General features: G+C 44.3%; 1 protein-coding gene across 2 annotated transcripts in view; it reads right to left on the bottom strand.

Moving 5' to 3' along the window:
* Positions 1–15,533, bottom strand: part of SGSM1 (small G protein signaling modulator 1) — a 171,619-nt gene that overhangs the window by 21,912 nt on the left and 134,174 nt on the right. For both annotated transcript variants that reach the window (XM_083146360.1, XM_083146369.1), the window contains exons 13-17: positions 10,624–10,762; positions 6,609–6,673; positions 5,165–5,310; positions 4,350–4,478; positions 3,169–3,351 (exon numbers count right to left, since the gene is read on the bottom strand). In XM_083146360.1, coding sequence (XP_083002486.1) covers positions 3,169–3,351; positions 4,350–4,478; positions 5,165–5,310; positions 6,609–6,673; positions 10,624–10,762 — 662 coding nt within the window. The remainder of the gene's footprint in view (positions 1–3,168; positions 3,352–4,349; positions 4,479–5,164; positions 5,311–6,608; positions 6,674–10,623; positions 10,763–15,533) is intronic.

Below are 15,533 nucleotides of genomic sequence, written 5' to 3'. Positions count from 1 at the left end.
ATCAAGAAAAACAAGAAACACCACACAGAGTTAAACCTTGCAAAAGTGCCTTTGGATTATCAGAAGCTATTCTCACAATGGTAGCAGGATTAGGATCCTTCTGATAGAGGTGGTCTGTTTATAAGAGAAGTGGTTGGCAGAGCGTACGCAACATATCCACTTTCAGTTGAAGGATATCACTAGGTGGTAATGGTACATTCATGTGTAGGCTAATGGTGGGTAAACATTAGACGACTTCCCTTGAACGATTTTCCTTGAACTCCCAGACAAACAATATAGGGCCTAATTCAGCATCAGTTTTTGTAGTTTTGCAAAACTACAAGTACCGCCCAGCACAGGGCAAGTCCGCTCTGCGTCTTTATGATACGGTTGCAAAATTTTGCAATCATGTTGCACACATGCTAATGCTTTGCTGTATAGTGAAGTGCTAGCAACTTATGGGTAGCCCCCTGCCTGCACAGCCTAGCTGCATAGGTACACACCAGGCCACAATGTTGAGGGTAGCAGCAGCCTCGCATGACGTCAATGGCCTAGGCATGCTTGCATTGTGGGACCGCTCCCCCACAACGAAGTGTCTAAGCCCCCGCTACTCAACTGACACTAGTCTGTGGTCGCATTTTTCAGTAGGTAACTGCTGACTCCACATATGGGCATGTGCAGATTAGCAAAAATAGCAGAATACAGATTTTCACGAATCAGCTGGGATTACTGATATATCCCCATAATGCATACACACTGTGCAACTTGCTAAATATATCATCAGTGGCTACATCCAAGAGTATACTGTCATTAACAATATTTAAAATATTCCTGCATATTGAAAAGATCATCAGAAGCAACCAGCGGGAACGCACACCGGCATCATTATAGTGCGCATACACTGGACTATTAAAATTATTTGTCATTCCAAACCAGTTGGAATCAGCCATATAGTTTAAAATGTTGTCTAATGTGTACACAGCTATAGATTCGCCAGAGTGTATGATAGAACTGTGCAGAATTATGAGCATACAAAGATTTCAGCTACAGGGGAGGGTTATGAATTGGGGCCTTCCCATAAATGTGTATAAATATGCATATAAGAGAATTAATGCATTGATATCCATGCACACAATGCGAGTGCAACTCTGAATGGTTCCCTTAATGCCTTTCTGTTTTTTTTTATTCATTAATGTACTTGTCTATGCCCAACACCTATGTACATGTAAGTACAGTATGTAAACATACTTAATAGAGGGACAACTGGCACTGAAGAGCGCATATTGCAAAAAAGGTGTGTGGTCAGTGTCCACCAGTCTTCTTGTTTGTCAACACTATGCCCGTATGTGTCAGCCAGCCTGTATCAGCCTGTGTGTGTTGTGTGTGTACAGTACTATATGTGTGTGTCAGTCACGAATGTCGGTCTACTGTGAACGAGTCAGCACACACTGGCACACTGTTGATTGAGACACTCAGACAAACACTATACCTTATGTGTGACAGTAACTAATAAAGTCAGTGCCCCACCTGCAGTGCACATGGTTTTGCCCATTTTGAGAACAAATTTGTACTGCAATCAGATCTCAATAAGGGCCTATATCTGTGTGTGTGTTGTAATGTCTTACTGAACCACCACACCTCATATGTTACAATGCACCTCAAATGTCATTCCCCCTCGTACCTCACTGCCTGCATGGATTCGGTATGGAATCCCGGCGGTCGGAATCCCGGCGTTCAAAATCCCGACGCTGGAATCCCGACCACCGAAATCCCGACAAGGGGGGGACTGCGGGCTCGCTGCGCTCGCCATGCAGCGGGCCCGGTGCCTCGCTACGCTCGGCAGACTAATTTAATCTCCCTCTATGGGTGTAGCAGAAACCCACGGAGGGAGAAAGTTTTGGGATTTCGGCGAAATTGACTGCATCCCGCCTGCATCACACCTCACATGTCACTGCCAGCATCAAACCCCAATGCCCTTTCACACGTCACTGCCAAAATCACAATTCACTGCCAACATCCTATCTCCCCTACCAGCATCCCATTTCACTATTCCTCCTCACATCCCACTGCCCCCCCCCCCCCCCCCATAGAGTTAACCTGCCACGCACACACACAGGGCCGGCGCCACCACTAGGCAGCCTTAGGCATTTGCCTAGGGCGCCGGCCACTGGAGGGGGGTAATGAGCAGCACAGGAGATAGCAGCAGCAGCAAAGCTCCGAGTCCCGCCGAGGAGAGCAGGAAGTAAGGAGCTGAAAGCAGGTGATTGGGACGAACCCCCACCCCCCCTGGAGCCCGCCCCCCGTGCTGGTCATAGTCACAGTCCGTCCCCCCTGCCGCATCTCCCGCCACCAACTCCCGTCCCCCCTTAAGCGCAGCAGCGTCGGCCGCATGACCCCACCTGGAGCTCGCCCCTGTGCTGGTCATAGTCACCGTCCATCCGTCTGTTCCGCCGCATCTCCCGCCACCAACTCCCGTCCCCCCATTAAGCGCAGCGATGGTGGCCGCATGACCCCCCCAGAAATGCAGCGGCCGCATCACCCCCCCCCCCGGAAAGTGTGAGCGCCGGGGTGCCCCAGACCCCGCCCTCCGACCCTGCTCTGGTGACTGGTACCGGCCGTGTATATATACACACACACACACACGCTCACTTACTCACTGTTTCCCTCCACTTAATTAACCAAGTCTGGCTGGCTGGGTCTGCAACAGCTTCTCCTTTTCCTCTGGGCCAGATGCACTAAGCTTCAAAAGTGATAAAATGGGGAGGGATAAACAGCCAGCCAATCAGCTCTTGCCTGCTATGTCACAGACTGTGTTTGAAAAATGTCAGACAGGAGCTGATTGGTTGGTTGTTTATCACTCTCCATTGTATCACTTGAAGCTTAGTGCATCTGGCCCTCAGTCTCACAACATAGCTCCACCCCCTCCATCCCATGTAGCTCTACCCACTATTCAGGCCCTGTTCACTGACGCTTTCATTGGAATGTGGGGTGTGCAACAGACAGCAGCAGGATAGGGGAGTAGGGGAGAGAGACCAGCACCTCCATGTTTTGCATATTCTGCTGAGCATGTTGTGCCAGCCACACGCGTAAGTTGACCATTTGGTAAAGATATTGTTAGCAAATTATTTCTACTTGACTTAACATATAACACGATGAGTATTTGCTGTAGAGAATAGGTCTGCAGCTGACCTCATTGCTGACTGTGGAGTCTCTGTGCATCATCCTCTGGATCTGGATGTCTAAGCTGACTCCAGAAGAGCACTTGAGTAGAGCAGCTGCATGAGACTCCTTTTCCCTCTGACGCACAATAGCCTCACACCCCAGCCACTCTGCCATGGTTTGCTCGTAGCAGGCACGGATTTGATCATCCACCTATGGTGATTGCAACAGGGAAAAGAAAAAGAACATCAATAGTTTAGACTTAAAAATGACTATTCTAACATTTGAGATGTGAAACACTGCCATCTGTTGTCAGCAAGTGGAAGTACATCTACTACTAGCTTTGGAAGCATTTAATTCAAGCGTGCTTATACTACCATCTGTTGGCAGCAAGTGAAACTACATCTACTGGCTTTGAAGCATTAGCTTTGAGCAGGCTTACTACTATACAGTAGATTTGCCCACACAATATAGAAAATAACTTCTTTGACCCTTTGGAGTGCGAACAACTCTGTGAGAGATGCACAAAATATCCGCTAAAAATGCCATTGTCCCTTACATTTGTTATATAAATAGATTCAAATTAGAAATGTTGTGTAAAAAATGATTAAAAGATTATATTTCCTATATAAAGGTAAACATTACAGGTCATTATGATGAATAAAAATGTTTGCTTGCCATTTTTCACAAAAATTTTGACAAATTCACTCAATGAATAAGTGCTTTAAATTTTGATTCCTTCTTTATACAATTATATTCCTAAATTAATAAGTGTTCACAATATATATCCTAAAAATAGTCCAGTGTGCGTCTGGTGGCGAGCAGGGTGAGGATGGGGAGAATTATAAGATCCTATTCAAAAGACTGGGCGACTGCTGATTGGCTGAGAGAGCTCGGTCGCCCAGTCTTTTGAATAGGATTTTTCAATTCTGCCGCCCCCACCTGCCGCTCCCCAGGATTATATTTGATAAATTGCATGAAAATTATCACATGTAAAAAAATAAATGGCACATCAGATATTAGTGAGCTCTCCCGGGGAGTTGCCGGGGGAGCTCAGGGGAAATGGGGGGCCGACTTGTCCTGACTTTATATGACTCGGAAAGTATTTTTTTTTTTTTACAATTAACCTTTTGTCAAAAAATTGCAATTGATTAAAAGCAGTGCCCCGTGTCAATGTAGGACAATATAAATCTATTCTGAGAAGCACCAACCTCTCTTCTTTCTGCTTCCGTCATCCCAAACTGATAATGTCCAAGGAGAAATGGCCAAACTTCCTTCCTGATCTCATGCTGAATTCCACCATAGTAAACTAGACGTAGCAGCTCCTGCTCTTCAAAGCTCTGATGGAAAGACAACACACAAATGCTTTATTGCACATATTATTTTCAAACAATGTTACAATATACAGCATAGAAATGGAAAATGACTTTGATAGCAAGCATATTGTCAAGATTCTGTATTTCAGATTTAACACTGCTGAATATCCCAAAGTTCAGTATGTCACTAACTTTTGGCTAAAGTTTTGAAAAATGTTTTTGGAGTGTTTGACTTCGTTTATCAATGCTAACATTGTATTAAAAATTTTTTTAAGTAGTCTACAAATATTAGAAAGAAAAAATATTTCAGCAGAGAGGCAACATTTGGATAAAATCAGAGACATCCCAGATGCCTTTATTACATGGTATTCACGTGAGACCTTGGTGATATCCCCCTGTAATAGGTATGGTAGAACTCACCGACAGTCAGGATTCCGACAGTCGTTTCTCTGACATCAGAATCCCGACTGTCAGAATCCCGACAGGGGGGCTGTGCTCGCCACCTTTAAAATTCTTCCTCTATGGGGGTCATGGATCCCCACAAGGGAAAATAGACTTTGTACAGTAAGTTGGGATTCCGACTGTCGGAATTCCGATGTCAGAGTAAAGAGTCATACAGCCCACCCTGAAATATTCAAACAGAATGCACATTATATGCACACAAAATAGGAGTACTGTTTCACATTTTTTAATCAAAATGTATTACTCACTGTACTGTCTTTTAAATACGTTTGCCATACATCCACTGTTAGACCACCAATGGCATTACTCGGAACATCAGGATACACAATTGAATGATTTACCAATGCTGATAAATGTGTTCTCACGGTAGACAGGTGTCTGCAGTAGGCAAGCCCTAGAATATTGAAAATGTAATATCAGCAGGAAATCATATAAATTAACAAAAATAGAGAATACGGAGATGAGCAAAGACATGTATTACAAAAAGCAGGTTATCCAACTCACAATTGGCATCAATCTCTGATGTCCTGAGAAGGTTATATAGACAAATTGCAACTAAGGATTGTAAAAATCTTGCTGTGCTCAGTATACTGTATGTACCCCATTAATATATATATTATATAACTAATATCTGGTAAATGAACCAAAGAAAATTAACACTGGACAATGGAAGGGGAGCATAAATGTTTTTTTATCCAAAATATTGTTATAAATCACCCCAAACTGCTGTTGAGTATTATAAATAGGAAGCTTGATGGATTGAATGGGTTACAAGGAATCAAGTTGTGGAATGCTGTATCCAGTGGGGATGATGAAGAGCTGAACATAAGTCCATTTGCAGAATAATTTTCACACAATTACAGTCCAAGACATACACAATCAGTGCACACGCGTGGTATGTAGAATTTACCAATTTTCAGATGGATCTTTTGTAATAGGCATAAGGCTGGTACAAGTGCTGACAATGGGGTGTCTAGGAGAACATGTGGATAAGGGAGGTCAGGGTCAGCGTGGCCTGCCATGTGGCTGGGTTAATCTCTGTTGACCCGCCCTACTTGAGATCTCCACCCTTTACCATTGGGGCAGTGGGGAGCGCTATGCAGGGGTCGACTGGTGCCTATAGAACTGCCTTTGGCCATAGTACATGTGTCACCTTTTGGTTACTATAGCTACTGCTGTGTGCCTGTAATGCTACGAATGGTGCAGGAACTAAAGAAACCTCAACCTCAGCATTGCCTTCTCAGCTGTGCTCTGACTGGATGAGTGACATATCAGACACAGTCCCTTTGGGAGAGTGATAAAGCTGTGCGGATACTCCTCATCTGCGTGGGGGGCATCACCTCAGATTTACACCGAGTACTGGAGCAGCTACAAGAAGGGGTGAGTGCCATGTACTGCATCTTAAGAATAATGTCCTGTAGTCATACAAGTGTGAGTACAATGTCCTGTAGCCTTAGGAGTAATGTCATGCAACTATGCTGGTGTAAATGCAATGTCCTGCAGCTATTCCCTGGGAGTAATGTGCTGCAACTAAACTGGTGCAAGTACGTTCTGCAACCCTGGGAGCAGTATCCAGCAATCATACTGGTGTTAGGAATACTGTTCATATTTTCCAACTTCCTGGTGGTCTCTTCTAGGTGGGATGCGTCATGGGAAAGTGAGCAAGTTAACGTGATTGTAAAGCATACTTACACCCATAAAAAGCTCTTGAAACAATCTGATACTTCATATTGTCACACAACATTTTAAGAGGAGCTCTGAAAATATAAATAAAAAAATCATGTATTATATAATACAATATGTTATGTTTAGTAATTTTTCTCTGTTAATGTGTTTCTCATTTGTGTTGTTTCATATTGCTTCTGTCCATTTAGCGATAGCTCATGAATCTGCTGCTCCCTACCCCTCTCTTTCGAAGTTTCAAACAGGCATTTAAGACCCACTTTTATCACAGCCTTTCAGCCAGGGTCGGATTTTGGTCTGTGGGGGCCCTGGACAACAAAAGGTCCGTGCAGCGCTAGAGAGGCAGCAGGGTCCCTGTGGCGGATGGGCAGTCAGCGGCGGGGTCCCTGCTGTGGATGGGCAGTCAGGGGCGAGGTCCCTGCTGCAGATGGGCAGTCAGCGGCGAGGTCCCTGCAGCTGATGGGAACTAGTAGTGCTACTAGTTCTCATCTGCCGCAGCGACCCCAGCGATAACTTCCCATCCGCACCATGGGCCCTGCAGCTGACATCATATCCGCCGAAGGAACCCCCTGCCCGCCCCGTGCTGCCCGACCCCGCTGCTTGTCACCCACCTGCCACTGATGCAGAAGTGCCAGTGTGGGGGCCCCAGGGCGACCGTCCCTGCTGCACCGTGGATAATCCGGGACTGCTTTCAGCTCTCATCCCACTGCCAAATGCTCCTTTCTTGCGGTCTCTCCTGTGTGTCACCCCAGCCCTCTCTGTCTGCAAGTTTCCTTTAGATAGTAAGCTCTCATAAGCAGGGCTCTCTCCCCTCATGTGTTTTCCCTTCCTTCACCTATACCGGTAATGGCTAACCTTGACACTCCAGCTGTTGTTGAACTATGCAGCCCAGCATGCCCTGCTACAGTTCTACTATTTGGCCATGCTAAAACTGATGCATTGCATGATGGGATGTGTAATTCAATAATAGCTGGAGTGCCAAGGTTAGCTATCACTGACCTATACCATTCTCTGATTCCTCTATTTACAATGGCACCAAACTTTTGGGTTGTACAAACCTATTGCATATTTTGGTATAATGAATGCTGATGCAACAATGTTCATAAACCTTTTGTATGTCCTGTAAGTCACTTTTTTCATACTTATTTTTATCTGTGGGATGTCCCTTGTGGTGCCATTATAAATGATTATAATAATAAAAAAGAATAATTATAATAATTATAATAATAGTAGTAGAGGTAGTCATTTTGTTTATACATAGCACTTCATAGATAAAAATAAATCTATGCACAAACATTGTTACATTTTTATATTACTTACATGTTTTCCACAATAATCAATCAATGCAGGACACAAGTCGACCTTAAACCATGCAAAAAGTATAGGTAATGCTGCCCATACACTTGTGAGATATTGCATGCAATCATTCGATTTCAACCACATCTGGCCGATAAATCAAATGATTGTATGCATTTTTAAGGGACGTTGCGATGCAATGCGCGGGCACGCTGTTGAATGTCGCGTCTATAGATCTTATGTGCAGCACATAATATCTATCGAATGGCAGGAGTAATCGCATGTGGTTTTTAACCACATGCGATCGCTCGAATGCAATCCACGGGTGGGGAACGCTTTCAGCGGTGTGGGGTTTGGGGAGAGGGGGCCGAAGGGACCGCTGGTGGCGTGGGAGTGGGCGTCATTGTAGCTTAGCATTAACGAGCGACGGGGGTCAGTGGTGGTGGCAGAAGTGTTTAAAACACTGGGAAGCCCTCTGTCCAGAAATTGAGATATCACTGGGATATCTGATAATTCCAATTGTTTCAATTTTTCATCGCCGGATGCAGAGATCACCCACTGTCTTTGGTCCTGTACGATTGTGCAGCTCTTTTGGGATGATGTGCAGTCGTATATTACCAATACTCTACATATTTTGTTTAAGATGACCATGCATTGGGCCCTGTGGAACTATTACCCTCCATCCCTCACCCCCAAACCAAGCCCAGGAAAACGCTTTATCTTAGCCAGGATAGCCACGGCGGCAAAGAAAACCATTTTGTCAAAATGGATACACTCTGACCATATATCATTAACACTCTTTCTGCCTAGATTGTTTTACATCTAACAAATTCATTGGGTGGCTTGTGAGCTTGATGTGGAATCCAGAGCTTCCAAATTCTATGATATCTGGCTGCCCTATATACTTACGCTGACCGCCACAGAACGAGATATATTAGAAAGGCTGTACAAGTGTCCACTTGGTATAATATAATGGTCTTAGAGAAGGGAGCGCCTCCCTTTTAATACATTACAGAAAGGCCCATAATATCATTCCACACTTACTATAGCTTACTGTTTGTACTCTGTTATTGTGGTTCATGCATGCCCATATATTTATGTCATTTATGTCAACTGTACCTGTAACGTGATCTTTATTGACTTGATATGCAGTATCACATTTTTTGTGTTTCGATAAAAAATATGGTACTTGTGTATTATCACGGCGCCCCCGATATTAAGATGCACGACTTTTAATTTCATCGCATGCCATACACCCGATGCACAGCGATGCGATTAAAAAATCATATAGCCCCCTATACGATTTTAAATTGTATAAGCACCCTAATGGGTGCTTACAATGTTAAATGCACCCCCACGCCACCCCCAGTATGAACGGCAACCCGAAGAGTGGCGAGCGCAGCGAGCCCGCGAGGGGCGGCGGTACGCGCCCTCCGACCTTTTCATACCCTCACTATCCACGTCAGCGTGGAGTTGACTTTATACAGTGTGGCGAGCGCAGCGAGCCACCGAGCCCGAAGCGTGGCGAGCGCAGTGCGCCCCGCGAGGGGACGCGTATTACTTTACATGTATTCCGCGTGCGCTCGCCACGCTTTGGGCTCACGTTCATAGTGGGGGTGCATTTAACATTGTAAGCCCCCATTAGGGTGCTTATACAATTTAAAATCGCATCGCATCGTATGGCATTGTATGGCATATACAATGCTATACAATTTTAACATTGTATGACATCGGGGGAAATCTCGTCGCATCGCATACCATCGCATGCCTTATGGTCTGCGATGCGATGGGCGCTGTGATAGTACACAAGTACCAAAAATATATATATATATATATATAAAAAAAGGTTGATAAATACTCATTTTAATTGACCTCTACTGTATTTACGAGTGCCGGATGACTCACTGACAGTCAGCAGCACGACGGTCAGTATACAACGCCAAAATCCAGACTGTTCCACTACCCAACAGTCGCAATTTAGAACCCCATACAGAAAGAACCTGTGGCAAACAAAGGCCCTTATTCTGGTTGGTGCGGCCGGAGCCGCACACGGTGCTCCGGCCGCACAAACCAATCCCCGCCCACGAGACGGATCGCCACGGCCGTCCGTACACGGACGGCTGGCGATCCGCATAAAAATGGTGGGGCGTACGCCTCCACCATGGTGGGAGCTGCCCCCTGCATTCGATGGTCGTCGACCATCGAAGGCAGGGCCGCACGCCACAGCAGCTCCCGCAAGCTGAGACCACACGGACAATCGTCCGTGTGATAGCTTGTATGGGGGCTGAGAGCTGACATCCGGCGACGTCAGCTTTCCGCCCCCGCCCATGAAACGCGGGGCGTATACATAGGGAAATGAGGGTATGAAGCCCCTCACGCCCCTATACGCCCCCTTTGCGGCGGACGAAATACGTCTGCGGCGAATGGGGCTGCACATGCGCAGATTGACCTCTGCGCATGTGCAGACTAAAAACATCGGCGGTACGGCCGCACGCGGGCCGTACCGTCCGATTCAGAATAAGGGCCAAAGAGAGCCAACCCTTCACTGTTGGAATACTGGCTTCCGGGATTCAGTACACACTGACCATTGGCGAGTCATACCACACCTGTATTTACAGCACATAAGAAATTGTTGCTTACATTACATTGATTTATTTTTTTGTTTTTTCGTGTATGATAGCATAGCCTAGTCAAATGGAACTGCCAGGCTTATATCAGACTAATGTACCTCTCATGATTGCAGCCATTGTTTGGACCTCCATCTGAAGACCCACTCTGAGAGCAAGAGGAACAGGAGGACTTGCGTGTACTGGGCTGCCACATGGAGGGCAATCCAACACCTTGAGGATCTATAAAATCCTGAGGCACTAAAGAGAAACAAAAGAAATTAAATCATGTTCCTGTTCTACCACATATTTTCATAATCCCATCTCCACTGAAGCAAATCACTGACTGCAAGTGAACCATCCCAAATGAATAGGAATTCAACCTTGAATGTGCATAGTCCATAACAATTGTATCTGCCAATACAGCTCTATTCATAGTACCTGAGAGGAGGTGAGAAACTAGGAGAGGTATAATTTATGTGCTGGCACAACCAGTAAATGTAACTTAATAGATCACATTTGCACTCCAATTTCGGAGCTAAATATGCCTCATCACACACTGTATTTCTTTATGTACAAATACATTCCGAAATACTGCAATCTTAGGTTTGTTACATACTGTATGTCCCTAGCACTTAACCTAGAACGGTGTCAGATTCATTGGATATTGGAAGAAAGCCCAATTATAACTGTAATACAGTATGTTCATTTAACCTTACAAGAGATATCCTATTACCCCTGCATTTTTTTTGGGGGGGGGGGGCGATAAAACCGCCCGGATATCATGGTTAATGACATGGCATTATGCTGTATCCAATTAGCATCTGGAAATGGACTCATTATCATCCAAAAACACATGAGATCGGGGAGAAGTCCCTGTTCTCATGTGTTATTGTGGCTCCTGGAAGTTGTATATTGGGAATTCCATAACAGTGGATATTGGGGAGAACTTAGGGACACCGGCATCAGGGCTACTAATAAGAAATATTTTATTAGCGCTGAAGTACCGCTAATACAATATCGCTCTATGACACTTTAGGTGAAAAAGTTTGCATAACCATTTACATCTAACATTTTAAATGTCAATGGACAGTGAGATTCCTAATCTACTCTCCTCCAATGCAGATATGATGTAATATGATAACTGAAGAACAAATAAATAAAACTCAGTTTATTAATACTTTAAAGCTGGGAACACAATAGACGACAAAAAACAATTTGGCAATGGCTCGGAACTCTAAATTGTTGAAAATCGCCCAGTGTGCAGGCACTATCTGCGTGCTCCACCTGTCTTTAGTGTTTTCTGGTCATGCAGCTCAGTCCGACAATGTCATTAATGATTTCCAGCAAATCGTGCATAGTATATGCTCTGCGAAACAACAACCAGTATGTCATCCCAAACTGGCTGATGTGGGCATCATATGAAAGGCAGTTTTATGTGAATCATCGTAATGATCTGCAGCATCAGTAGCAATTTGTTATTACAGGTTGAGTATCCCGTATCCAAAATGCTCGGGACCAGGAGAATTTTGGATAACGGACTATTCCGTATTTCGGAATATTTTAATATTTCAATGATGTATTTTGAAGTATCTTGCATTTATGCTGTATAAACACATCAAACCCATAAAATACACACAAATATATTTTATTTGTTCAAAAAACAAGGTTTCAAAACAAGAAACAAAAATTGTGTACTATCTCAGAAATTGAATTTGACTGCCAAGCAATCATTTTCTTGTACATATATAGTGCCAGTTATAGATCATGTCCTCAGTAGTGCCGTTACAAATGTCCCCAGTGAGTTTTTAGCAAAAAAAAATATATATATATATATATATATATATATTTCACTTTATGGAATGTATGGTTTTCGGAATAATTCGGATAACGGATATTCAGATACGGGATACTCAACCTTTATCAGGATACATTCTGCACATCGGTATGTAATGTCCATACCTGCACCCCTCCATTCTCTAATGTACTGCTAATGACATCTAGGTTTAAGCTGCTGACCACCAATGTTTTGTATGCTGCTGACCACCAATGATGCTCGTGACCACCAATGTTTTATGCTGCTGACCACCAATAACACTGCTAATCACCTATGTTTATGCTGCTGACCACCAATGACATAACTGATTGTGTGTTACACCGTCATGTCCATACTTATAATATACCTTTTTTTTTTTTACATTTTGCACTTAGCTTTTCGTGTTATTGTGTTGCCTAAATATTTGGTAAAAGTTAAAAGGTAATCTCTCTGGTATGTAATGTCCCTAATCAACCTTCTGTAATATTGACTAAAGTTTCATTAACATACATGTTACTGCTATTTACTGTATTATCTGGTCTGGTTTAAATTGAAATTAAAAAAGGACAATGACATTTGTGCAATTTAATCTTTCAATGAAGTTTAGGTTAAATATATACCAGTGTTTGTATTCTTTTACTTAAAAACATCCCCCCGAAAAAAAATTGCAATGAGTTACTATATGCACAGTCTTTATTTTACTTTTTGTTTTGCAGATATGGCAATGAAGAAAAATAGGCAACTCTAGACTGGCTTCATTAAGCTTTACAGAGAGAAGTGCCTTTGGAGGGTCAGCAACTACTCCAGCAGCCAAACAAAACAGCGCCCTCCAGGAATTGGGAGATTACAGCAAAGATCAAAACAGTAATGTTAACACAAAAGATCCTGAATTTGAGTACAAAAAGGTCAAAGCTTCAATGACCGCTGGAGTGATGACAAATGAGCTCCACCACACCACCTCACACTCTGGTATTACGACCTTCTACAATTCCCCTTGGACCAGTACACTCAGCACCCAGCTCAGAGCACTTTGGAACCCCAACTGGGAGAAGACGTAGAAACACCGTACAAACACACCATGAAAATTTTTCAAAAATCCATAATAAAAATACAAAATTTGTCAAGTACAGTTTATTTTATGTAGACTTGTACATGTATTCCTCCCTGACCTCTGCGCATTTGTGTAACCCCTGATGCCTCCACAGAAGACCAACAATCAATGTCTTTGGGGTGGTCTGGGTCATCCAGTCTATCTTGTCCACACACAGGTTAAAAGTTGAGTGGAAGACTGCTAAGGATGACAAATGTGTTCTCCACAATATGGTGTGCTCTGGAAAGCCGATACATTTACCTCATCTTTGTCAATCCCCTTTGGGCATATAGCTTCATAAAGTGCTTGTTTAGTGTAAAGGCCTTATCAGCCATATACACAAAATTCATCCCGCGTTCTGTTTCCTCAACCGATGGCAAATTTAGGATTTTGGGGCGTCTGTTTGAAGGACCCATCATCAGAAGAATGGTCATTTTTGCCAATGTCGACAAATAGGAATTTGTAGTTTGCATTGACCAAGGCCATGAGAACAATGCTGAAGTATCCCATGTAGTTGTAGTAATAGCATCCGATGTTGGGTTATCACACGTTACCCATCAATGACTCAGTCAGGGAAGATCCACTGCCATTTAGATTGGTCAGCAATGCTTTTCCATTGCTCCACAGTTGTAGAAAACTAGAAATATATATATTTTTTAAATGCATGAACTACACAAACTTTTTCTGTAAGTTTATTATTTTACAGACTTCAAACTCTATCCTGGACATTAACATTGCCAAGTAAAATGTAATTAAAGTGAGGGTGACAGTTCAATCCAACCCTTGTTGCACACCAAGAAACAACGCAAGTTGCTGACAAAACAGAAAGTGCAACCTACCAGTCAAGCTCAATTAAAAGAACATGTTGAAAAATTCCTGAAAGGACCCCCAGATAAACGGGACATTTTTGACTCACACTTGTGGGTTATTCTGGTCCGTTCGTTTGGACCTCTTCCTTCGCAAGGGGTCCGATGGTTTGGGTGTTCCCCCTGGGCTAAGAATGGATGTTTATGTTAAACATCAATTCGCATCCCCTGCGAACGAGCATGGTGTCCGAAGGGGGAGCGGGCGACCCGGCATTTCCAGGGTGGCGTCTGGTGGACTTGCAAGACTGCGAATTCGCAGCCTTGCTTATCAACCAGAACAAGGTCCTTAGTCTGCAGGCTGCATAATATGGAGAAAAATCAGCAACTTTATTTCAATAGAGTTGTCTATGACCTAGTTGAAAGTAGCTTATGCGTTAGTCAAGCCACAACCCAATATAAATATTGTTTTTTATATACATCGACCCAAATATAAGCCGAGGCACCTAATTTTACCACAAAAAACTGGGAAAGCTTATTGACTCATGTATAAGCCTAGAGTGGGAAATGCAGCAGTTACTGCTAAATTTCCCTGTATAATATTACCAGGACACCACAGGCTGCTCCCCCTGCATAACAACAGGACCCCACAGGCTGCTCCCTTTGCAGAACAGGACATCACAGGCTGCTCCCACTGCATAACAACAGGACACCATAGGCTGCTCCCCATGAATAACAGGACACCACAGGCTGCTCCCCCTGCATAACAACAGGACCCCACAGGCTGCTCCCTTTGCAGAACAGGACATCACAGGCTGCTCCCACTGCATAACAACAGGACACCATAGGCTGCTCCCCATGAATAACAGGACACCACAGGCTGCTCCCCCTGTATGACAGGACTGAGTCAGGACTCCACAGGCTTTGCCATTTCTCCCCTGTACAGACCTGAGGCAGGGTTGATCTCGAAGACGCCGGCTGGCCGGACACTGAGGCTGCAGCAGTGGATGAAGTAATGTGGACCGGGTCCATGGAAAGCACTCACAGGCAGGAAGTAGGGTGCAGTGTTATGCGCTGCTTCCTGGTGTCTCTGGCCCCTCGTCCCTCCTACGACCCGCCCACAGCCACTCTGTAGTGGTCAGGCCTCCTGCACTAGACATGTCCTCAGTGCAGGAGGCCGGTGGGCATGTTCCCTAAGCCACTGACTCCAGTATAAGCCGAGGGGGGCTTTTTCAGCACAAACAATGTGTTACGATGCCTGCCGAGGCACTGGGTGGAACTATAGGAGGGAAAGGTTAGAAGGTCAGGCGTGAGCCCGTAGCT

Source organism: Crinia signifera, chromosome 1 (assembly GCF_055691185.1).
Source record: "Crinia signifera chromosome 1, ASM5569118v1, whole genome shotgun sequence".
Classification (NCBI taxonomy): Eukaryota; Metazoa; Chordata; class Amphibia; order Anura; family Myobatrachidae; genus Crinia; species Crinia signifera.
The sequence above is the reverse complement of the archived record's forward strand: the minus strand, read 5'-3'. Positions and strand labels throughout refer to the sequence as shown.